The 26,552-nt window shown below is 46.0% G+C and overlaps 1 protein-coding gene across 4 annotated transcripts in view; it reads right to left on the reverse strand.

Moving 5' to 3' along the window:
* Positions 1–26,552, reverse strand: part of LOC137524284 (complement factor H-like) — a 340,451-nt gene that overhangs the window by 167,593 nt on the left and 146,306 nt on the right. For all 4 annotated transcript variants that reach the window (XR_011022650.1, XM_068243963.1, XM_068243965.1 and 1 more), the window contains one exon: positions 18,269–18,433. Coding sequence is in view for 3 of the 4 variants with exons in the window: in XM_068243963.1 (XP_068100064.1) it covers positions 18,269–18,433 (165 nt within the window). In the remaining variant the exon portion in view is untranslated. The remainder of the gene's footprint in view (positions 1–18,268; positions 18,434–26,552) is intronic.

Here is a 26,552-nt window from a genome sequence, read left to right on the forward strand (position 1 = left end):
GACCGTCTGACTCAAATTAAAATGAATCAATCCTGGATTGGAAATGACTACGCAACACTCCAGGACCCCAACCAAGTAACATGACCAATGAACATCTGGGATGGTGTTGCGTTTCCGGGCCCTGTTTATTGAACCTCTCATCTGTATTACATTTATGACTGCATGGCGGCAAAAAGCATTGCTGCTATATCCGCACGCTTTTTGTCCACATGCAAGGCCTGGGTTGTTGTGTCTCACAAAGCGTGGCCTTCTCCTCCTGCGCCTGCTCCTGTTCCATCACGTCTGCTGCTGCTGGGTTAGCGTTGCCGCGTGGTCCCTGTTTATTGAACCACTTATCTTTATTACATTTATGACTGCATGGCGGTACAAAGCATGCTATCCGCACGCTTCTTGCCCTCATGCAAGGCCTGGGTTGTTGTGTCTCACAAAGCGTGGCCTTCTCCTCCTGCGCCTGCTCCTGTTCCATCACGTCTGCTGCTGCTGGGTTAGCGTTGCCGCGTGGTCCCTGTTTATTGAACCACTTATCTTTATTACATTTATGACTGCATGGCGGTACAAAGCATGCTATCCGCACGCTTCTTGCCCTCATGCAAGGCCTGGGTTGTTGTGTCTCACAAAGCGTGGCCTTCTCCTCCTGCGCCTCCTCCTGTTCCATCACGTCTGCTGCTGCTGGGTTAGCGTTGCCGCGTGGTCCCTGTTTATTGAACCACTTATCTTTATTACATTTATGACTGCATGGCGGTACAAAGCATGCTATCCGCACGCTTCTTGCCCTCATGCAAGGCCTGGGTTGTTGTGTCTCACAAAGCGTGGCCTTCTCCTCCTCCTGCGCCACCCTCCTCCTGTTCCATCACGTGTGCTGCTGCTGGGTTAGCGTTACCGGTCCCTTTTCCTGGAACCTCTTATATGTATTACATTTATGACTGCATGCCGACAAAAAACATGTTACCTGTGCAAAGAAAACAGACATTTCCCGCATTTAAAAGACAGTTTTCCCTTTGAAACTTTAAAATCGATTTTCTCAAAAACTATAAGCTCTTTTTGCTAATTTTTTTTTCCTCTTGTACCCACTCCCAAGGTGCACATACCCTGTAAATTTGGGGTATGTAGCATGTAAGGAGGCTTTACAAACCACAAAAGTTCGGGTCCCCATTGACTTCCATTATGTTCGGAGTTCGGGTCGAACACCCGAACATCGCGGCCATGTTCGGCCTGTTCGGCCCGAACCCGAACATCTAGATGTTCGCCCAACACTATCCCCTGGTGCAAAATCCCACTCAGGAGATCGCTTCTTGTCAGCATGTCTCTTTTGTACCTCAAAAGCCCTCTCCAAATTGGCCTTCACCAAGGCCCAAATTCTCTTCAATGACTCCTGCCATCCCTCCAAGATGGGAAAAGGAGAGTTAATCACAGGTAGTGGTGAAAACTTGGGTGACCTCCCTGTGACCACTTGGAAGGGGGAAAACCCTGATGAGGTGTTTATGAGGTTATTATGAGCAAATTCCGCAAATGACAGGAATTTCACCCACTCATGCTCTTCATAGTGGAGGGCAAAGCGACCCTATATGTCACCTCATTGATTTTTTCAGTGATAGGGTATGGACCCTACTTGGGCCCTAGTCTAACGGATGGCTGTCTTAGCGCAATATGACGTGTGGAGACCCAGACATGATCCCCTGGTGCAAAATCCCACTCAGGAGATCGCTTCTTGTCAGCATGTCTCTTTTGTACCTCAAAAGCCCTCTCCAAATTGGCCTTCACCAAGGCCCAAATTCTCTTCAATGACTCCTGCCATCCCTCCAAGATGGGAAAAGGAGAGTTAATCACAGGTAGTGGCGAAAACTTGGGTGACCTCCCTGTGACCACTTGGAAGGGGGAAAACCCTGATGAGGTGTTTATGAGGTTATTATGAGCAAATTCCGCAAATGACAGGAATTTCACCCACTCATGCTTAGAATCAGCCACGTAACAGTGGAGGAACTGTTCTAAGGACTGGTTCATTCTCTCAGTTTGACCATTAGTCTGGGGGTTAAAACCCGAAGAGAATGACAAAGTTAAGCCCAGATGCTGACAAAAAGCCCTCCAGAATTTAGAAACAAATTGTACTCCCCTGTCAGAGACAATGTTCTGAGGTATGCCATGCAGGCGGAAAATGTGTGTCACAAAGAGGTCTGCAAGCTCCTGCACATAGGGAAGCTTCTCTAGAGGTACAAAGTGAACCATTTTACTGAAACGGTCTACCACTACCCAGATTACAGATTTCCCTTCTGACTTGGGAAGATCCCCTACAAAGTCCATGGAGATGTGCGTCCATGGTTCGGTAGGCATGGGCAGTGTTTGCAACATTCCTGCAGGAGCCTGTCTAGAAGGCTTACTCCATGCACAAACCGTACAAGACATCACAAATTCTTTGGTGTCATTCCTCAGTGAGGGCCACCACACTGAACGGGACAACAGCTCTTGTGTCCTGCCTATCCCAGGATGCCCAGATGTTTTGTGGCAGTGAAACATCTGCAGACCTTGTAAGCGCAGATGTCGTGGGACAAACAAGTGACCCTCAGGTCTTCCCTGTAATGATCGGTGTAACACAGAGAGAATCTGATTACCGGTGATCTGCAGTATCACTGGGAATACAGATATATACCTGATTATTGATGATCTGCAGTATCACCGATAATCAGATATACAAGCTAACCTCTGGACACCTGGGTAGAGTGTTTTGGTGCAAACAGTAGTAATGAGAGGACTGGGCCTCAGAGCAGTAAGGAGTACTGCACAATTCCTTCTGGACTCTCCCGGAGGGAGGAGTCAGGCTGAGAGAAGGAATCGACAGAACGAGAGTGACACTCAAGAGGAAGTGTCACTATCAGGACTGGGAACCGCCTCTAACAGTAAGGTCGGTTCTCAAGGTCGGGCAGATCAGGTCGTAACCACACGGACAGACAAAGTACAGAATCAGGAGGCAAAGGCGGAGTCTAAAGTACAAGCAGGGTTCAGCAACAGGGTATCAGAAATATCGAGGTACAATATCAGAAGGCAGATGCAGAGTCTAAGAGCGAGCCGGGGTTCGGCAACAGAGTATCAGAAAGACAAAGTACAGGATCAGAGTTGAGGAGAATGGTCAGGCAGGCCGAAGGTCATAACAGATAATCACAATCAAACTAGTACTTTAAACTATCAACAATCTCTAGCTAAGTGTAGGATTACAGCTCCAGCTGGTCCCGGCACACTTTCGGATCTGACTCAGGTCTGCGTGCTACCACGTAGTGATCGCAACACCAGACAACCAGCAACTGAACAGCCAGCAGTATATATACCAGAACACTCTCCAGGCCCCTCCCTAATTGCTGGACCAATGAGAGTTGTGGAAAACGTCAGCTGACCAGCCTGGTCAGCTGACTTACTTCTGGCTGTTATATAAGCTCTGCCTCTGCACGCACGCGCGTGTCACTCTGAATCTTGGTGGACTATCAGTCCCAGCCACACCAGTACTGTCTTGCAATGTATCCATTGGACCGGGCGTGGGAGCCGCCGCACCGCTCACTACACCAGCGGCGGCTTCCCCACGTTCAGCCCCTTGTCAGGGACACTGCCATGCGGCAAGTCCGCCGCCTCCAATGCGGATTCCGCCGCTCCCAATGCGGATTCCACCGCTCTGCCTATGCGGCATGCGGCGGTTTTTCATCGTTGTGACGCCATGCTGGACGCGGAAACAGCCGCCTCACCCTGAGAAGTGGCGGCTTTTCCGCGTTTCTTCACAGTACCCCCCCCTCGAGGAGTGGACTCCGGACAACTCCTCCCAGGATTCTTGGGATGCAAGGCATGAAACTCCTTCCTTAACTCGTCCGCATGCATGCGAGTCCCCGGTACCCATTGTCTCTCCTCAATGCCATACCCTCTCCAATGCACCAGATATTGCACCGAATTCTGGACCATGCATGAGTCTAATATCTTCTCTACCTCATACTCAGGTCTCTCCTCCACCATCACAGGAGGAGGAGGAGTAGGGCCCACATGGACTGCTGGTTTAAGCAGGGATACGTGAAAGGACCTTACCCCACGCATGCTGGCGGGAAGATCAATGGAATAAGTAACGTTGTTGATCTTCTTAGCTACCGAAAACGGACCCACAAACCTGGGACCCAGTTTATCTGAGGGCTGTCTCAGGGTCAAGTGACGTGTGGACACCCAGACCAAGTCTCCTGGCTGGAACTTCCACTCTAACGAGCGTCTCTTGTCAGCCTGACCCTTTTGACTCTGGAAAGCCCTTTCCAAATTACTCTTCACCGTCCCCCAAATGTCATTAAATGCCCTCTGCCAGGCTTCCAGGGTTGGAAACGGAGAAGAGACAACTGGCAAGGGGGAGAATTTGGGCGACCTCCCTGTCACAATCTGGAATGTAGAAAAACCAGAAGACGAACTCTTCAAATTGTTCTGTGCGAATTCTGCGAAGGCCAGAAATTTCACCCAGTTGTTCTGTGCCTCCGCAACGTAACATCTTAAGAATTGCTCTAACGACTGATTAATCCGTTCAGTCTGCCCATTGGTCTGTGGGTGGTAGCCTGACGAGAAGGACAGCTTCATGCCCATTTGGTGGTAAATTCCCTCCAGAATCTAGAGATGAATTGGACTCCCCGATCAGACACTATATTCTCCGGAATACCATGCAGCCGGAAAATGTGGATGATAAACAGGTCGGCCAATTCCTGGGCCGAGGGGAGTCCTTTCAAGGGCACGAAATGGGCCATTTTGCTGAAGCTGTTGACTACCACCCAAATGACCGACATGCCTTCTGACCTGGGGAGCTCACCCACAAAATCCATGGACAAGTGGGTCCATGGTTCACTCGGGGTGGGCAAAGGCTGTAAGGTACCGACAGGTGCCAGCCGGGAGGGCTTACTTTTAGCACATATTGCACATTCCTTAACAAACTCTTTGCAATCTGCTGACAGGGAGGGCCACCAGGCACACCTGGCTACAAGATCTTGTGTTCTGGCTGCACCGGGATGTCCAGCATTTTTATGCGCGTGGAACATCTCTAGGATCTGGAGACGGAAGGGCAGGGGAATGAACATAACCCCTTCAGGCTTCCCTTCCGGGATGTCCTGCTGGAAGGGGCTTAACGTCTCCTTCCAGTCTTCCCAAGTACCGGTTGCAGCCAGCACTAATTTTTGCGGAACAATAGTCTCAGGGACGGAGGGCTGTGCTGTCTCTGGCTCAAAACACCTGGATAACGCGTCTGCCTTAATGTTTTTGCTGCCTGGAGTGTAAGTAATTATGAATCTGAACCTTGTAAAAAATAAAGACCATCGGGCCTGACGGGGACTTAATCTCTTAGCTCCCTCGATGTATTCCAAATTCTTGTGGTCTGTGAAGACCGCGATTGTGTGCTCTGCTCCTTCTAGCCAATGACGCCACTCTTCAAAGGCCAATTTAATGGCCAGGAGCTCTCTGTTGCCTATATCATAGTTCCTCTCTGCCGGAGAGAACCTACGAGAAAAATAGGCGCACGGGTGCAATCTACCCTGCAACCCTGACCGCTGAGACAGCACAGCCCCCACCTTGACCTCCGAGGCGTCCACCTCGACAATAAAGGGGTAAGAAGTGTCAACATGCCTCAGGATGGGTGCAGAGCAGAACAGCTCCTTTAAAGTGGAAAAGGCCCGTAGAGCCTCTGGAGACCAGTGGGTGGTATCTGCCCCCTTCTTAGTTAGACTGGTAAGGGGTGCGATGATCGTGGAGTACCCCTTTATGAACCTCCTATAGTAATTCGCAAATCCCAAAAATCTCTGTAGGGATTTTAGACCAACTGGTTGGGGCCACTCCAGCACCGCTGAGACCTTGGCAGGATCCATAGATAGCCCCGAGGTGGAAATCACATATGCACTTTTCCAATTTGGCATAAAGCATATTTTGTCTCAGTTTGTTTAGCACGAACTTAACATGCGTCCTGTGCTCTGAGAGGTTGTCAGAGTAGATAAGTATATCTTCGAGGTATACCAGAACAAATCTACCTAACACCTCTCTGAATACCTCATTGATAAAGTCCTGGAAAACGGCCGGCGCATTACACAACCCGAAGGGCATCACTAAGTACTCATAATGCCCGTCGGGGGTGTTAAAGGCCGTCTTCCATTTGTCGCCCTTTCTAATCCGCACCAGGTTGTATGCACCCCTCAAATCCAGTTTCGAAAAAATCTTAGCCCTAGTGACCTGGGTGAATAAATCGTCTATCAAGGGTAGCGATAGCGATTCTTCACCGTAATCTTATTCAGACCTCGGTAATCAATGCATGGCCGAAAGCCTCCATCTTTTTTCTTAACAAAAAAGAAACCTGCTCCGGCAGGTGACCGAGAAGGGCGAATGAATCCCTTAGCTAAGTTTTCACGGATGTACTCCTGCATGGCCACCTTCTCTGGCCCTGATAAATTGTAAAGATGGCCTCTAGGGGGCATACAACTAGATTGGAGATCGATGGGGCAATCGAAAGGGCGATGAGGAGGTAACTTATCAGCAGCTTTGGGACAGAACACATCAGAGTACTCAGAATATTGCTCAGGAACTCCCTCCAAGTGAACCCTAGTCTGGCCCAATGTCACCTTCCCTAAGCACTGCTGATGACAAAGATCCGACCAGCTAGTCAACTGACCAGTGGCCCAATTAATCTGGTGGAATGGAGATGTAGCCACGGCATGCCCAGAATAATAGTGGAGGTTGTCATGTGTAATACAAAAAATTTTAACTTCTCCCCATGCAGCACCCCTATGTTGACTTCCACCTCTGGTGTCTGCGATAGAGGACGGTTCCTTTGCAGAGGGGAATCATCCACTGCCGTAACCTGAATAGGTGGTTTCACCGGGGTGAGCGGAATACCCAGTTTCTGTGCGAACTCGTAATTCATAAAATTAGCCACTGAGCCTGAATCAACAAAGTCCTCAGTGGTTTCAGATTTGTTCTCCCATGTAACCATGCAAGGAAGAAGCAACCGTTTATCCTCTAGAGGTAAGAATCGGGCGCCTAGGGTGTTACCCCCTACAACTCCTAGGCAGTAGCGTTTCCCTTTATTAGGACAGTCTCGTACTCTATGCCCCTCCTCAGCGCAGTACAGACACAATTGTTCCGTCATTCTCCGTCTTCGCTCCACCTGGGTCCGTTTCGACCGACCAATCTGCATCAGCTCGGGTGGAGGAAAAACAGGACAAGACGAGACAGGAGGAGATGGAGTCATTAGGGTTGCAGCGGGCGGTGCAGCGTAAGACGTCACCCTGACACGGTGACTGCCTCTGGTCTGCCTCTGATGGCGTAACCTGCGGTCGATTCGAATGGCCGATGAAATGGCCTCATCGACTGTTTTGGGCTCGGGCTGACCCAGCATCAGGTCGGAGACCTCATCAGACAAGCCTGTCAAGAAACAATCTAACAGGGCATAGGTTCCCCACCTGACTGAAACTGACCACCTCCTAAATTCTGCTGCGTAATCTGTGACCGGACCCTTGCCTTGACGTAAAAGTTTGAGCTTCCGCTCAGAAGTCGAGGCAAGATCTGAGTCGTCGTAGATTACCGCCATGGCCTTAAAAAATTCCTCCACATTGGTTAGAGCGGAATCTCCAGTGGGCAAACTGTACGCCCATGTCTGGGAATCGCCAGATAACAAGGTTTTAATAAATGTGACCCTTTGGGCCTCAGTACCTGAGGATCGGGGTCTCAACGCAAAATAAGCTAACATTCTACTCCTAAAATTACGGAAGTCGGATCTATGGCCAGAAAACCATTCCGGTACAGGCATACGTATGTCAGAGCTAGGAGGGGATCGCACCTCATCGACTGACGTCTGGAGGGTTCGCACAGACCCTGATAGGCCTTCAATTAATGTTTTGTGATGGCCTAGTGCTTGATGGATGTTAACCACCGAAGTGGCAAGCATACCCAGAGGGTCAGCGCGTGCGTCCATTTGTTTTTTGGTCTGGCGTTCTGTAACGATCGGTGTAACACAGGGAGAATCTGATTACCGGTGATCTGCAGTATCACTGGGAATACAGATATATACCTGATTATTGATGATCTGCAGTATCACCGATAATCAGATATACAAGCTAACCTCTGGACACCTGGGTAGAGTGTTTTGGTGCAAACAGTAGTAATGAGAGGACTGGGCCTCAGAGCAGTAAGAAGTACTGCACAATTCCTTCTGGACTCTCCCGGAGGGAGGAGTCAGGCTGAGAGAAGGAATCGACAGAACGAGAGTGACACTCAAGAGGAAGTGTCACTATCAGGACTGGGAATCGCCTCTAACAGTAGGGTTGGTTCTCGAGGTCGGGCAGATCAGGTCATAACCACACGGACAGACAAAGTACAGAATCAGGAGGCAAAGGCAGAGTCTAAAGTACAAGCAGGGTTCGGCAACAGGGTATCAGAAATATCGAGGTACAATATCAGAAGGCAGATGCAGAGTCTAAGAGCGAGCCGGGGTTCGGCAACAGAGTATCAGAAAGACAAAGTACAGGATCAGAGTTCAGGAGAATGGTCAGGCAGGCAGAAGGTCATAACAGATAATCACAATCAAACTAGTACTTTAAACTATCAACAATCTCTAGCTAAGTGTAGGATTACAGCTCCAGCTGGTCCCGGCACACTTTCGGATCTGACTCAGGTCTGCGTGCTACCACATAGTGATCGCAACGCCAGACAACCAGCAACTGAACAGCCAGCAGTATATATACCAGAACACTCTCCAGGCCCCTCCCTAATTGCTGGACCAATGAGAGTTGTGGAAAACGTCAGCTGACCAGCCTGGTCAGCTGACTCACTTCTGGCTGTTATATAAGCTCTGCCTCTGCACGCTCACTCTGAATCTTGGTGGACTATCAGTCCCAGCCACACCAGTACTGTCTTGCAATGTATCCATTGGACCGGGCGTGGGAGCTGCCGCACCGCTCACTACACCAGCGGCGGCTTCCCCACGCTCAGCCCCCTTGTCAGGGACACTGCCATGCGGCAAGTCCGCCGCCTCCAATGCGGATTCCGCCGCTGCCAATGCGGATTCCGCCGCTCCCAATGCGGATTCCGCCGCTCCCAATGTGGATTCCGCCGCTCTGCCTATGCGGCATACGGCGGTTTTTCCGCGTTGTGACGCCATGCTGGACGCAGAAACAGCCGCCTCACCCTGAGAAGCTGCGGCTTTTCCGCGTTTCTTCACATTCCCTCTGGGGAGTCATGCTGAAAGGCCTGCAGAGAGGCTGCCAGATCCTCCGTGGGCTCTGTGACAGCCACTCCCACATGCTCGGGTAAGATACTGACAGGGGATGAGGGCTATACTGTCTCGGGTTTGAAGCAACGGGACAATGCGTCCGCCTTGATGTTTTTATTTCCAGGTTTATAAGTGATTATAAACCGAAATCAGGAGAAAAAGAGAGCCCAACGGGCATGTCTGGTATTGAGTATCTTTGCCCCCTCGATGTACTCCAAGTTTTTATGATCGGTGTACACTGTGATAACATGCTCGGCTCCCTCCAGCCAGCGACGCCACTCCTCAAAAGCCATCTTAATGGCCAATAATTCCCTGTTACCGATATTGTAATTTTTTTCGGCTGGCGAGAACTTGTGTGAAAAAATGCACAAGGATATAATCGTCCTTGAACCCCGGAATGTTGAGACTGTACAGCCCCTACTCCTATCTCGGAAGCATCCACCTCCACAATGTAAGGACGTGTGACGTCCACATGACGTAAGATGGGGGCGAAGCAAAACCGGGCCTTCAACTGGGAAAAGGCTGAACATGCTTTTTCAGACCAATTATATGTATCCGCCCCTTTTTTTTTGTTCAGATCAGTAAGGGGCATAACCACAGAGGAAAATCCTTTAATACATTTCCTATAATAATTAGCAAATCCCAAAAACCTCTGAAGTTCCTTCAACCCCACAGGTTGCGGCCACTCCAGCATGGCTGAAACTTTCTTGGGATCCATGGAGAGCCCATTGGTGGAGATAATTAGAGATGAGCGTAATGACGTAATTACGATTTCACGAAATTTCGCGTAATTAGTGTAATTACGATTATGGCCGTAAGTACATAATCGTAATGAAGAAGGATTTTGCGAAATTTCGCGTAAGCGTAATTTTTTCGCGTAATTTTCGCATTACTGTGTGGTATTACGAAATTAATGCGTATGGCCATGCTCCCAAGCGGAAAAGTTGACGCATGGATCAATGTTAGGTAGCCGCCGACTTTAAGGGTTAATAGCAAAGCCCCCTTAAATGCTAAGAGCCTCAAATTTGGAGAATATATTAAGGAGTTCAGGAGGAATAAGAGGAATTTTTTTTTTTCAAAAAGACCTTATAGTTTTTGAGAAAATCGATGTTAAAGTTTCAAAGTAAAAATGTATACAGTTAAAAACCCGCCGACTTTAACGGTTAATAGCAAAGCCTGCTTAAAGTTTAGGAACACCAAATTCCTCGGGTATATTAAGGGGATCAGTGGGAATAAGAGGAAAAAAAATTTTTTCAAAAAGATCTTATAGTTTTTGAGAAAATCGATTTTTAAGTTTCAAGGGCAAAAATGTCTTTTAAATGCGGAAAATGTCAGTTTTTTTTGCACAGGTAACAATAGTGTATTATTTTCATAGATTCCCCCAAGTGGGAAGAGTTTTACTTACTTCGTTCTGAGTGTGGGAAATATAAAAAAAAACGACGTGGGGTCCCCCCTCCCAGACCTCTTTAACCCCTTGTCCCCCATGCAGGCTGGGATAGCCAGAATGCGGAGCACGGGCCGCATGGGGCTCCACACCCTGACTATACCAGCCCGCATGGTCCATGGATTGGGGGGTCTCGGAAGGGGAGTGGCAGCCAAGCTTTCCCCTCGCCCTCCGAGCCCTTGTCCAATCCAAGGACAAGGGGCTCTTCTCCACCTCCGATGGGCGGTGGAGGTGGAGGCCGCAATTTCCTGGGGGGGGGGGGGGGTTCATGGTGGAATCTGGGAGTCCCCTTTAAAAAGGGGTCCCCCAGATGCCCACCCCCCCTCCCAGGAGAAATGAGTATAGAGGTACTTGTACCCCTTACCCATTTCCTTTAAGAGTTAAAAGTAAATAAACACACAAACACTTAAAAAAAAGTATTTTAATTGAACAAAAAAACATAACCACGAAAAAAAGTCCTTTAATATTCTTAATTAACCAATAATACTTACCTGTCCCTTTAAATAAATGATCCCTCGCAATATCCTCGGAAATGTTCTATCAGTTACAATGTAACAAAGTTATTACAATGTAACAACTTTGTTACATTGTAACTACGCCGCACCCGACGCCACTCGCCGCTCAGCCACCGCATACGCGTCCGTGCAGGACGCTAAGTCCCCGCTGGCCCCCGCTGTCCACCCCGCCCACATCTGTCACCCACATGTCACCCACATGTGGGTGACATGTGGGTGACATGTGGGAGAGGCGGGGAGGGCAGCGGAGCCGGCGGGGACTTAGCGTCCTGCACGGACCCGACAGAGCTCTGAGCTATATAGCTCAGAGCTCTCTAAGCATCTTTGTATTTGGGCTCCAAGGAGCCCCATTGGTCCTTAGCAGACCAATGGGGTTCCTTCAAATCAGAAGGAACCCCATTGGTCTGCTAAGGACCAATGGGGCTCCTTGGAGCCCAAATACAAAGATGCTTAGAGAGCTCTGAGCTATATAGCTCAGAGCTCTGTCGGGTCCGTGCAGCACAGACGCGTATGCGGCGGCTGAGCGGCGAGTGGCGTCGGGTGCGGCGTAGTTACAATGTAACAAAGTTGTTACATTGTAATAACTTTGTTACATTGTAACTGATAGAACATTTCTGAGGATATTGCGAGGGATCATTCATTTAAAGGGACAGGTAAGTATTAATGGTGAATTAAGAATATTAAAGGACTTTTTTCGTGGTTATGTTTTTTGTTCAATTAAAATACTTTTTCTAAGTGTTTGTGTGTTTATTTACTTTTAACTCTTAAAGGGAAAGTTCAGGGACTAGCTAAAAAAAATAAAAATCCATTTCCACTTACCTGGGGCTTCCTCCAGCCCGTGGCAGGCAGGAGGTGCCCTCGGCGCCGCTCCACAGGCTCCCGATGGTCTCCGGTGGCCGACCCGACCTGGCCAGGCCGACGGCCAGGTCGGGCCTCTTCTGCGCTCCATGGTGCGTTCCACGCTGGCGCGCTGACGTCATCGGACGTCCTCCGGGTTGTGTTGCGCAGGCTCAGAACTACTGAGCCTGCGCAGTACAGCCCGGAGGACGTCCGATGACGTCAGCGCGCCGGCGTGGAATGCACCATGGAGCGCAGAAGAGGCCCGACCTGGCCGCCGGCCTGGCCAGGTCGGGTCGGCCACCGGAGACCACCGGGAGCCTGCGGAGTGGCGCCGAGGGCACCTCCTGCCTGCCACGGGCTGGAGGAAGCCCCAGGTAAGTGGAAATGGATTTTTATTTTTTTTAGCTAGTCCCTGAACCTTCCCTTTAAAGGAAATGGGTAAGGGGTACAAGTACCTCTATACTCATTTCTCCTGGGAGGGGGGATGGGCATCTGGGGGACCCCTTTTTAAAGGGGACTCCCAGATTCCACCATGACCCCCCCCCCCAGGAAATCGCGGCCTCCACCTCCACCGCCCATCGGAGGTGGAGAAGAGCCCCTTATCCTTGGATTGGACAAGGGCTCGGAGGGCGAGGGGAAAGGACAATGCGGGCTGGTATAGTCAGGGTGTGGAGCCCCACGCGGCCGGTGCTCCGCATTCTGGCTATCCCAGCCTGCATGGGGGACAAGGGGTTAAAGAGGCCTGGGAGGGGGGACCCCACGTCGTTTTTTTTTTATATTTCCCACACTCAGAACGAAGTAAGTAAAACTCTTCCCACTTGGGGGAATCTATGAAAATAATACACTATTGTTATCTGTGCAAAAAAAACTGACATTTTCCGCATTTAAAAGACATTTTTGCCCTTGAAACTTAAAAATCGATTTTCTCAAAAACTATAAAGTCTTTTTGAAAAAAAAAATTCCTCTTATTCCCACTGATCCCCTTAACCATTTCAGCCCGCGGGGATTTTTCACCTTATGGACGAGAGGAATTTTCACCTGTCAGCGCTACTCCCTTTCATTCCCCAATAGCTTTATCAGTACTTATCACAGCAAAATGATCTATACCTTGTTTTTTCCGCCAGAAATTAGGCTTTCTTTGGGTGGTAAATTATGCTCAGAATTATTTTAATCTAACTGTATTATAATGGGAATAATAATAAAAAATAAAAAAATGCATTATTTTTCAGTTTTCAGCCATTACAGTTTTAAAATAATTAATGCTACCATAACTAAAATCCACACATTTTATTTGGCCATTTGTCTTCGTTATTTAAATGTTAAAATTATACCCCTAGTTTAATGTATGGTGACAATATTTTATTTGAAAATAAAGGTGCACTTTTTCAGTTTTACATCCATCACCAATTTTTAGCCCAATATTTATTCATTTTATGTCCTCTTGACATAAATAACCATTTATTTTTATTCCCCAAAGTTAGTAGGTGTGTTATACTATTTGGCCACAAGATGTCCCTACTGAGCAAAAATCCCATTAGCGTACAATGTACGCTAATGGGGATACAATGTATCACTACATTGTAACCAGGGAAGTGACGTAGGCTTCCATCGGAAGCCTCCGATCACAGCAGCGGCGGGGGAAGTTATGAATGGAAACATTGTTTCCATTCATAAATTTAACGATCGGGCGGCAGAAACCGGCGGAAATCGTGGCGGGAGATAGCGCGGCGGCTCCATTTACAGAATAAACACTGTTTTTTAACAAAAACAGTGTTTATTCTCGGCGGACATGCTCGGATTTGCACAGTGGACTTTTTTCCCCTGCAGCCAATCCCCTCTGCTAGCAGCAGCAGCGCGATCACGGGCATCTGCCCGCACGATCGCCTGCAGACCACCCAAACTGCAGGGACATGACTAGCGCGTCCCTGCGGCTCTAGCACTTGCCGCTGCGGACGTAAAGCTCAGATCCGCGCGGCTGAAAAGGTTAATATACCCTAGGAATTTGGTGTTCCTAAACTGTAAGCAGGCTTTGCTATTAACCGTTAAAGTCGGCGGGTTTTTAAATGTATACATTTTTACTTTGAAACGTTAACATCAATTTTCTCAAAAACTATAAGGTCTTTTTGAAAAAAAAAATTTCCTCTTATTCCTCCTGATCGCCTTAATATATTCTCCAAATTTGAGGCTCTTAGCATTTAAGGGGGCTTTGCTATTAACCCTTAAAGTCGGCGGCTTTTTTATATTATACGGAGCGTTGCGATTTAACGCGAAATTACGGTAGCGTTTAATGCAAAATTACGGCATGAACGAAACGCGAAATTACGCGTTGAAAATTACGCTTACGGTATTTTCAATTACGATTTTAATGGCAATTACGCTACCGTAATTTCGCATCGTAATCGCAAATTTTGCATGCGTAATTATAGTAATGCGAAATTACGAAAATTTCAGCTCAACTCTAGAGATAATGTACCCCAAGAAGGAAATTTCTGACACCTCAAACAGGCATTTTTCTAACTTAGCATAAAGACAGTTCTGCCTATGTTTGGTTAACACGAACGTTACATGTTCCCGGTGTTCTGAAAGGTCTTTGGAGAAGATCAGAATATCATCAAGATAAACTACCACAAAGTGTCCCAAAACCTCCCTGAAAATTTCCTTGACAAACTCTTGGAAAACTGCCGGGACATTGCACAACCCGAAGGGCATCACCAAGTACTCATAATGCACATCGGGTGTGTTGAAAGCAGCCTTCCATTCATCCCCTTGCCTTATGCGTATCAAGTTGTAAGCCCCCCTCAGGTCCAGTTTGGAGAACAGTTTAGCCCCAGCAACTTGTGCAAACAAGTCATCAATCAATGGTAGTGGATATCGATTCTGGATGGTGATTTTGTTCAATGCACGGTAATCGATGCATGGACGGAGTCCACCATGTATCTTTTGCACAAAAAAGAATCCCGCCCCTGCTGGTGACTTAGAGGGACGGATGAAACCTTTCTCAAGGTTCTCCTTGATGTAATCCTTCATGGCAACCTGTTCTGGACCTGAGAGGTTATACAGATGACCCCTAGGAGGCATGGTACCGGGTCTTAAATCTATGGGACAATCAAATTCCCTATGAGGGGGAGTTTATCTGCAGAACGCGGACAAAACACATCAGAAAAATTGGCATACTGCGCAGGAACACCCTCCACCTGAACGTCAACAGAACACACGGCAATTCTCTCCAGACAGTGTTTTTGGCAAGCTGGGGACCATGCCAGCAACTGTCCAGTGTTCCAATCTATCAGAGGAGAGTGTTTTTGCAACCAGGGAAGACCCAAGACAATAGTGGAAGAAGACATATGCAGAACATAAAACTGTATCTCCTCCTTATGCAGAACCCCCACATGACAAATGAGAGGAGGAGTCTGCGTAAGAGGCTGTTTGTTTTGCAGGGGAGAGTCATCAATGGCAGTTACGTAAATTTGCCTTTCTATGAAGGAGATGGGAATGTTCCTGTAATGATTGGTGTAGCAACACAGACGTCTGATTATTGTGTGATCTGCAGTATCACCAATAATGCAGACACTATACCTGATTATGTGGTGATCTGCAGAATCACCAATAATGCAAGTATAGCTAACAGATATACTAAGTGTATAGTGCTTGGTGCAATAGTGGCTGGATAGTGTAATGGTTAAGGGCTCAGCCTCTGACACAGGAAACCTGGGTTCGAACCTCGGCCCTGCCTGTTCAGTAAGCCAGCACCTATTCAGTAGGAGACCTTGGGCAAGACTCCCTAACACTGCTACTGCCTATAGAGCGTGTCCTAGTAGCTGCAGCTCTGGCGCTTTGAGTCCGCCAGGAGAAAAGCGCAATATAAATGTTCTGTGTTTGTTTGTTTGTTTGTTAATAGTAACTGATTAGTTTAACAAGACCACACCAGAGGAGCTGGTGGGTACTATCAGAAACACTTCACCAGTGACAAGGGCTCACAGGTGAGTAGAGTGGTCAGACAGGCTAGGATCGGTAACAGACAGGCAGACACAGTACAAAATCGGCAGGCAAGAGGGTAGTGAAGTTCAGGCAGAGTCAGCAACAGAATCAGATGGGCAGAAGTACAGAATCGATAAGCAAGAGCAAAGGTCAGAGGAGAGCCAGAGTCATACACAGAATATCAAGTAATGAACAATAATACAATAATCCTAGTCTTGTGTGAAATCCCCGGTTTCCTCCCGGATCAAAGCACACCGGATACTGCCTAAGGTCTGAGCGCTAAAACAGAGTATTCGCAACAGCAGACAGGTTGCGAGTGATTCCCGAAGGCTTAAGAAGCAGAGGAGACCCCACGGCCGTGCCCACTCCAATCAGCCAATCAGGAGCGCCGTGAGTCTCCTCTGACGTCAGCTGACCAGCCGGTCAGCTGACGCGCCTCCTCCCAGCATAAAGGTCCTGTCTGTGCGCGCGCCCGCGCGATAAAGCAACCCTATGGGCAACTGACAATCCCGTCCTCGCCATGCTACACACCGGAGGAACGGGTGAACCACCCGCCAAGGAAACCGAGGCAGCTGCGGAAGCACCCTGCGTGCCCGCAGCTGCATCTTCAAGGGATATTACAGTTCCACTGAGAAGCCAAATCGTAATCAATAAAATTGGCTGCAGAACCCGAATTGATAGAGGCTTGGGTGTTATGAACCTGGTACTCCCAGGTGATGGAACAGGGTAATAACATCTTAGTATTGATTGGAGGTAACACAGGTTCACCTAAGGTAGTACCTCCTACTACACCTAGGCAGAAAAGTTTTCCGACTTCTTACTGCTGTTTTGGATCAAATGCCCTTTCTCCCCACAGTACAAACAGAGCTCTTCTTTCCTCCTCCTGGTTTTTTCTGCCTCAGACAGTTTGGAATGGCCTATTTGTATCGGCTCAACCACACTGGTGGCGCCAGAAGAGGTGGAAAGAACTGTCTTAGACAAAGTACGTGATCTGCCCTGCTTATGGTACCTGATCCTGCGATCAATCTTAATGGCCATTGATATTGCCTCATCAAGGGTTTTGGGTTCAGGATGACTAATCATAACATCTGATACTGAGTCTGACAACCCTGAGAGAAAGCAATACAGTAAAGCATAAGGTTCCCATCTAGAAGAGACCACCCACTTCCTGAATTCTGAGGCGTAATCCTTAACTGTACCATGACCCTGACATAGTCTCTTTAATTTCCTCTCTGCTGTAGCAGCTACGCCGGGGTCATCATAAATAACTGCCATGGCTTTAAAGAACTCTGAACAGCCACTAAGGCCTCGTGACCATCACACTACCATATATTGTTAAAACAGAAGAAATAAGTTATCAAATAAACATCACTGAGCGAGGGATGGGCCTATGAATATTAACCTATTAGCACACTCTGTTGCAGGTTAATATTAAAGGCGGTGGTGATCTAGTGGCAGACTCCGCTGTCATCAAATTAATACATGGCAACAGTGTAAAATCAGCTTAAATTGTGTTAAAGGGCTCTAGTACAGCATTTGCTCTACTTATTTATGCTGTCAGTCAGCCTGGATTGTACATCTACCTTAAAAATGTATTTTTCCATATATACGGAGAAAAAAAAAATGACTGCATTTAAATGCGACTATGTTTAAAGTCACAGCCTATCCAATACTAAAGAGTGTATGATATGCTTTTACAGGGTTTCATTTCCAAGGTACTCCAGTTTAGATAATGTTGCTTCAATTAAAATTACAATTTATTCAAGTCCGTTAAACCGTCATGAAACTGTGAAGCTGAAACTCACAGATTAGGTAGAACTGCTGCTCTCGGGCGGTACAAGGCAATCTTCTGACAATGGCCCCAATTCACACTAGTGATAATATGGCAGGTGAAAACATGTCACCACACATAAATCAGTATTTTAAAGGACACCCAAAGTGAAAATAAACTAATAAAATAAGTGATTGTATCTATCTTCCTTCTCCAAAAAATGAATAATTAATAAAGACAGAAGATCATTTAGTGAATTTGTTGCCAATATGTGTAAGTAAGGGTGCACTATCCGTGCATGTGCCGCAAAAAGGGACCACACGTAGGTGGAGACTGTTTCCAACCACTGCTGCATGGACATTTTGCCTCTACATTTTACATAACAGGAACGTTCCTGAGAAGTGCAATACATTTTTGTTTCAAGTATTATTATTTATGTGTATGTGATCGCAATACAAAAAAAAAAAATTCACCTTCAGGACAGAAGCCCCATTTACCATCTTTATAATCACTGGTTGTGGCACACCACAGCTTGCCGTCTTTCTGTCCATCTCTAGTGCATGAGTATTGCTGAATATTCCCATACATAAAAGGAAAAACACATGGCGCACCATCGGCATTTCCTCCTGTGGTTTGTACTATGCAAAATAAATGGATAAATGAAGTAAATTACATTACATTACATCTCATAAATGCACACAGTAATTAGTTTAATTAATATATCACATATGAGTGCTTCATTATTTTATGCTGACAAAGTAAACATCTATCTCTTATGGGCTTCACCATTGTGACACGTTGCACCTTGTAACACTGTTGCACTTTATATGTATTGTATGTTTATTCCCCTGACAAAGCCCTTGCATTAGATGGGCGAAACATGCTTGGTTTTTGGTCAAATGTATTGTTGTGTTTAAGATATGGAAGGGCAGCCTATTAGGGAATTGTGGCATGCCAATTACATTGCTCTACTTATGTAGAATGAAGGGAGATAGTTTGATCTCTGCTAGACATTAGCAAGTTATAGTGCGTTATCAATACGTACAAGTCAGAGTGACATACTACAGATGGATATCCCTGTACATTGCCATTAATTTACTCATAAGTGGGTTACGGAGCTGGCCAAACCCTCCTTGAGGTGATTGGTGCATTTACACTCTAGTGGTCCTATACTGTTTTTATAGCTAGCCAATAAAAATATATATTTTTAGATTTTCAGGAAGGGCTTTAACCACTTTACCCCCAGCTGTACGGATATCTCCGTCCCTTTTTCCATCCTTTCACCCCCAGGGACGGAGATATCTGCACCTCCCGTGTTCCCGCCGCTGCCCGCGCTCCTGCTCGCTTGTGCGCACGCACCCGCTCTCGTGCACGCTGCCGCCCGCTCGCCTGGAGATCAATGAATGGGAAAAAACGTTCCTATTTGTTGATCTAAGCCCCGTAATGATCCGCTGCTTCTACGAAAAGCAGCACAATCATTGTGAAGAAAAAAAGTTTTCCAGCCTCATAGCACTTCCTGCAAGCATCCTTCCGACGTTTGCAGGTCACATAAACAAAAAGTTACTGTGGCCATCTTGTGGCCAAATAGAAAAACTACACCCTAAAGCATTTTTTCATATTCAAATATTTTAGTTTTATACAAAAAATTAACTAATTACCTGCCACACTCCCAATTTTTTTTTTTTTTTTTTTTTTTTGTAATTAAAAAAAAATACAATTAAAAAAATACATAAATAGTTACCTTAGCGACTGAACTTTTTAAATATTTATGTCAAGAGGGTACAACACTGTTTACACTTTAAAAAACTATGGGCTTGTTTTTAGGGATGGACGTAAAACTGAAAAAATGCACCTTTATTTCCAAATAAAATATTGGTGCCAAACTTTGTGATAGGGACATAATTTAATTGGTTTTATAACCGGGACAAATGGGCAAATAAACTTCATGGGTTTCAAATACAGTAGCATGCATTATTTAAAAACTATAGTGGCCGAAAACTGAAAAATAATGATTTTCTTCCCACATTTTTTCCTATTTTCCCATTAAAACATATTAAGGATAAAATAATTCTTGGCATAATGTCCCACCTAAAGAAAGCCTAATTGGTGGTGAAAAAAAAAACAAGATATAGTTTATTTCATTGTGATAAGTAGTGATAAAGTTATAGACGAATGAATGGAAGGAGAGCTGAAAGGTGAAAATTGCTCTGGTGCTCAAGGGGTAAAGCTCCTCAGTGGTGAAGTGGTTACAGAGAAACTGTAATGAAAATAACGTTATGAATAACATTGCTTGTTTTTTACATTCTTAATGTATACATGTTTTACTTAGAGCTGCCCCACTGTAAAATCTTTCCTATCCCTGATTTACATTCTGAATTTTATCACATGTGGTGACATCCTTATTCCTGTAAGGTTTGCATAGAACTCTCTGTAGACAAACATTCCACATAGGGAGATACTGCCTGCTTGTTTGGCAGTTGGAAACAGACGTTCTTTCCCAAAATCCAACGAGGTTCAGACAAGAAACTGTCAGAACCTTGGTCATGACATCACACTGTGGGAGGGGTTTCACCACAATATCAGTCACTGACTGACTATAAGAGAAGCACTGCACTAACTATCTGTAGTAAATGAAGCTAACACAGTAGCAGTACTCTCTCTAACAACTAACTACACACAATATAAGACTAGTAGTAGTACAGTAATCTAATCCCTAATAACCTACAAGCTATAGTGTAGCTAAGGCTGGCAGCAGGCCTAGCCTGTGCACACAGAAGGCCCTAACCTAGCCTAGCAGCTGTAGCACTGAGTCTGACTGTCACACTGACTAAAATCAAAATAAAAGCTACAAAACTAAAAAAAACAAAAATAAACAGGTGTTTAGGAGAAAAAACACTAGGTTTAGCACAGTAATGCAGCACTTGCTTAGCCAAACAGCACTGGAGATGTCTCTCAGTGATCAGGCACAAGCAAGGATGATATTCTCATCATGGCCCCCGCCTTATATACAGGACGGGCTGGCCAGGGTTCCCCACTGTAATTGGTTGCTAGGGGCCCAAGGGCCAGCCTTAGGTTGCACAGCGCCCTGAGCGAAACCAGATTTTGGAGCCCCCCCCCTTCATCCTCTTTGCACGTACGTGCGCACACACACACACACAAGTCCATAGGCAATTCACTTTTTCTACTTAGGTATCCCCTAGGCTCTTGGTTCTTAACGTGTAGTATGCGTACCCCAGGGGGTAATTCTGATGGTTCCAGGGGGTACTCAGGCTTGATATATTTAACCAAGAATAACAAATATAGAGTTTTAAAAAATGATGACTTTTATTTAAACAACAGCATATTAGTGTTTTAGCTAATTAAAAACAACAGTAAATGCTTGTAAATTGTTTAAAACCAATTATCATGTACTACGATTAAATATATATATTTTTCAAGGAGTATTTGTGATAATGTTTACTATGCTATAACCCCCCCCCCCCCCAGGGCCAGTCCAGACAAGGTAGATGAATGCCCATGCGCCCCCCTGGAAGCCGGCGCCCTGAGCGACCGCTTCAGTCGCTCAGGTCAAAGGCCGGCCCTGGCTAGGGCTTCCACTGGAAGCCCTCTGATTGGCTCAATGGTGTCAATGGATGTCATCTCCGTGGTTATGCTATCCGGATCCGGGTACCCGAACTAGGTATCCGGACTGCTTTCCGGATACCTAATACGTATCTGGATTCGCTCAGATAGTGCATTCTGGATTTAGCCAGCTATGCGGAATGCGTATCTGAGTCCGGATAGCAGAAAAAGTTCGGATAATGCCAGACGTATCTGGACTCTGGAGGGATGCAGACATGACATGTGCCCCAGGCGACCTCCCTCTTCAATCATCAGGGGGGGCACAGAGCTGCTGACAGCATTCCTGAGTCTAAGGGAATAACAATCATCCAGCAGCCTGCCCTTCTCAGCCTTTGCCTTATATCTACATTACAAGCTATTGAGAGGTGAGCACCGAAGTTTTCCCTCACTCCCTAATAGAGATCATGTCTCAGTCCCCTGAGATAGCAACAGAAGCTTCTGGTCTGGAGGTTACAGGATCTCACATCCATCTCTGTCATTCACACATTCCTCAGACCTCAGCCTTATCTCAGTGTGCTGTTTACTTACTTTTATTTATGACACTCTCTGCACTTTAACCATTATCCTGCTGGCATCTCTGTGGCCAGATTTAACAACCTCTCTCTTGTACAGTGTACCTCAGTTGTTAGAATGCATTATATTTCTAGCTCAGCACCTATCTACTGATATTTAATAGGTTGTCAGGCTTTTATTAAGTTATAATTGTCACTGCAAATGTGTCATTGCTTTCATTCATATGAGAGTGGTGGCTGCCAAATGTATTTCCTTTTAAACAATACCAGTTGCATGGAAATCCTGCTGATCCTTCTGGTCACTAGGGTCTAAATCACACACCTGAAACATGCATGCAGCTAATCTTTTCAGATGTGTCATAGACATTTGATCTGCATACTAGGGTCTATGGCAGGGATCACACTTGTTTTTCAGTTTTCAACTCTGCTTTTTCTGCGTACATTTTCTGCACACCAAGTGTGTTTCTATGCAGAAAAATGTGTGCTTTTTTCACAACAGCTAATGTAATTGATACAGAAAACTGACAAAATGTGCAGAATTATCATGCAGAATGTAATTTTTTTTTTCTGTGCAAGAAAAACACAGTGGGCTTGATTTACAAAACGGTGCTAACTTTAGCACTGGCCCTTAGCACGTCTAAACTCAGTTAAAATGTGAGAAGTAGTGATCATGCGCAAAGTACCGCGCGCAAAGCTTTGCGCGCGCACTGCACAGAGCGCAGGGCGCTCCGTGCGAAGTGCCCATTAAAGCCTATGGGACTTAGCGCGCGCATAGAACTTTGCGCGCGTAAAATGTTGCGCGCAAAACTTTGCGCGCGATCTAATTGAGAAATCCGGTGCTAACCTACTTAGCACCCTGGTTAGCGCGCCTTAAGACTTTAGACGTGCTAAGTAGGTTAGCGCCTCTTAGTAAATCAAGCCCATTAAGTGTGAACTAGCCCTTGATTAACATGAGTTTTCATTTTTTTCTGTGCAGAAAACGCGTATGAAAACAGTCAAGTATGTTCCCTGTCTTAAAGTATTGGAGGCAGAGGATCAGTAGGATAGCCTCATTTATTTCATAGTGACTGTTACATTCTGGTATTTGTGCGTGCGTGTGTGTTCTGAATGCATGATGGGGTTACCCTGTCCACAAAGGTTAGACAGGATGCTGTTGATTGTAGGGGTGTGTGGGGGGGGCTGGGGGGGCGCAATTTAAGTATTACCATGGGCGCGGTCTTGCCTAGATACGCCACTGGATAATCCGGGTATTTCGGGTATCCGGAATCGGGATGAGCACCACTGTTCATGCACAACAGTCTGCATAGTTGGCTCAAAATTGTACATACATGCCCAACTACTAGGCCACCTATAATAAGAAAGCAATAACACTACCATATATTAAAGGAACAAACACTGTGGGAGGCGCCCTTAAGTCTCGTAATATATATAATATCAATTGAACACAGATAAGCGTAATGCGTCTTACCTGGTGACAGGCTAAAACACACTCAGTGTACACACACAGGAAGCACTGGACACACCTAAAAGAAACATAGAGAGATAACCATAGACATCACTGTAGAGGCATCATCAGCAGCGACATCTAGTGTCCAGAATATAAATTGCAGTCAGTTCTTATTTAGACTAAGCTGCAGTTCTGTTGAATTTCTCCAACACCCCTTCTCAACAGCTAAGGCTTAGTCTGTTAAATGCATCTTCTTTGTAAGCCTTGAGTGTCTTTCAGCTGTCAGAGGCTTTGTAAGGATATCCGCTATCATATCCTCGGTTGGGCAATAAAGTAACTCAAGGAATCCCTGATCCCTGAGAAAGTGGAACTTCACATCGATGTGTTTGGTTCTTGAGTTAACTCTTTCCATTTCTGAAAGTGCAATGCATCCTTGGTTGTCTTCATAGATTTGTGTTGGTCCCGGTTGAGGTTGACCCAAGTCTGTTAGTAATTGTCTCAGCCATATAACTTCTTGACTTGCCTGGGCTGCTGCAACATACTCTGCTTCAGTGGAGGACAGAGTAACAGAAAGCTGTTTTCTACTAGTCCAGCTGATGACACCTCCCGACAAAAAAAATAAGTAACCACTGGTAGACTTTCTGTCATTGGTGTCTCCTGCCCAGTCGGCGTCCACAAATCCAGTTAAGGTGCACTCATCACTTGCTGGTAACTTTAGTTTGTAACATAGAGTTCCTTTAAGATAGCGAATGATTCGCTTCACAGCATTCCAGTCCATCTGGCTTGGCTTTGAAACCTTTCTACATAAGATTCCAGCAGTTGCTGCGATGTCAGGCCTTGTAGCAGTGGTAAGGTACAACAATTTCCCTATTGTTGCCTGTATTGAGTGTTAGTTGGTAAAAGGATATCTTGGCTGTTCATCTCCTTTAGGTAGTTGGTTTCCATAGGAGACTTTACTGGTTTGGCATCTTCCATTCCACATGTTTGAGGTATGTCTTGTATTTTGTGTTTTTGGTTCAGAAGGAAGCTCCCATCTTACTCTCTCTCAATCTGAATGCCGAGGTAATTGTTTATGTCAACAAGATCTTTGGTCTCAAAGTGCCTATTCAGATTCTTCAGTACCTCTGCTTTATCCTCTTCTTGCTCAAAACAAATCAGAATATCATCAACATAAATTAGCAGGTAGATCCATCTGTTTGCCAATTTCTTTGTGTATAGGCAGGGGTCTGCTTTGCTCCTTTGAAAGTCCTGATGTGTAAGCACTTCGTTTATTTTTATGTTCCATGCTCTGGCTGCTTGTTTCAGGCCATATATGCTCCTATGAAGTTTGCACACTAGGTCCGGTCTTTGTTCGTCTTTGAAACTGTAATGATCGCTGCTGCAGCAGGTATTGCTGGAAGCAGTAGTGCTGCAGCTCAGGTAGTTCTGATTGCTTTCCATGCAAGCTGCATAGCTTTGTCTGTCTTTCCCTGCTGTCAGCTTGTGACTGATTATCATTCACCTGTGTGGGAATCTGCATGTCTGCTCCCATTGGATGACCTCAGTATAAAGATCTGCTTCCTGCAGGGTTTCCTTGGGTTTTCATAGCTTCAGCTTAAGCCTGTCTTGCTGTCGCTTCAGCCCTCGATCGTGTTTCTTGTTCTAAAGATACTTTGCTGGTCTTTGCATCATATATTGGTTCATTGCCAATATATATGCATACCAGCACGTTTATTATTTTCCTGGTATTTGTGTTACGTTGATACATCAGTGTCGCTGATGTATACGTACACGAACTGTTTATATCCTGTGTGCAGTTAGTCAGCTTTCCAGCACGTTTTGGTAGGTTGCGCGTACCGTGACCACCCGTGCTGAGGTAGTTACCCTGCTCCTGGTTCTGTTTGTGGATTGCGTTCATCTCTGCGAAGAGATAACGAATCCTTCTGAATCCTGTTCTGTTACCGTTTGTGGATTGCGTTCATCTCTGCGAGGAGATAACGAATCCTTCTGAATCCTGTCCTGTTACCGTTTGTGGATTGTGTTCATCTCTGCGAAGAGATAACGAATCCTTCTGAATCCTGTTCTGTTACTGTTTGTGGATTGCGTTCATCTCTGCGAAGAGATAACGAATCCTTCTGAATCCTGTTCTGTTACCGTTTGTGGATTGCGTTCATCTCTGTGAAGAGATAGCGAATCCTTCTGAGTCCTGTTCCCTGTGTTACTCCATTCCTAGTCAGCGTTCCTGCTTATGTCATATATCGGTTCATTGCCGATATATACATATGTTAGTCAGACGTTACAAATAGTTTCATTGATAGCTGTAATTGTAATACGCTATGAAAACATACTTATTGTATATCTATCTGTGTTACGTTCATCTATCTTAATCCTGCTATTTTCTGACTGTCCTGTCCTGTCTTTGTGAGGCACGCCATCGCCGCATCGCATTGGCTGCCTCATTCCAGTCTGTCTGGTTTTGGACGCTTGCTGTCGCTTAGTAGCCGCTAGCTAGCAAGCGTTCATTCTGTCTACCTGTCCTGATCTCCTCAGTTCTGGTTTGTGCGCTCAGTGCTACTTTGCGCTGAGACGTTATAACGAAAGCATTGTTTGTGGCTGTCAGATCTGCACCGGCTCTGTGCGCCACAATCTCCTATTGCAGTCAGTCCTCCCCTCCACTATACTAGGGATAGCCTGTTTCCTGGTGCTAGTGTGTGTACCTCCTCCACGCCAGCTCATGTGTTGCATGCTGACTGTGGAGAATACACCACCAAGCCTTACATTATGAAAACCCCATTACCAATCCCCATTGTGGGGGGGGGGTTCCCAGAAAGTATGACACAGTTAATTATGGTTCCTGTTCCTTTAAGAAATTTGAAGAACTTAGCTCTGAAACAGAAAATGAGTTTTTCTCTGAATGTGCCAGGTTCCTGACCAATCCTGATCTCCAAGCGACTCCTGTTTCAACCTGGGCACTCCAACTAAGTTATATTTTGTTTAAAGGGGAATTATTCCAGTGGGCATTTGATGTTCTCAATAATTCCGATTTGAAAGAGAGACCGCTGGAATTTCTAGCGTTTGTGATCCATAACTGGTTGCGCATAGATCCATTGCCTTTTCCTCTTAATGAACTCCTGGCAGCAGGCCAATCAGCTTCCCCTTCAATTACTTGCAAAAATGAGCAGCAAGCAGAAAGTGTTA

This window comes from Hyperolius riggenbachi, chromosome 7 (assembly GCF_040937935.1).
Source record: "Hyperolius riggenbachi isolate aHypRig1 chromosome 7, aHypRig1.pri, whole genome shotgun sequence".
Taxonomy (NCBI): domain Eukaryota; kingdom Metazoa; phylum Chordata; class Amphibia; order Anura; family Hyperoliidae; genus Hyperolius; species Hyperolius riggenbachi.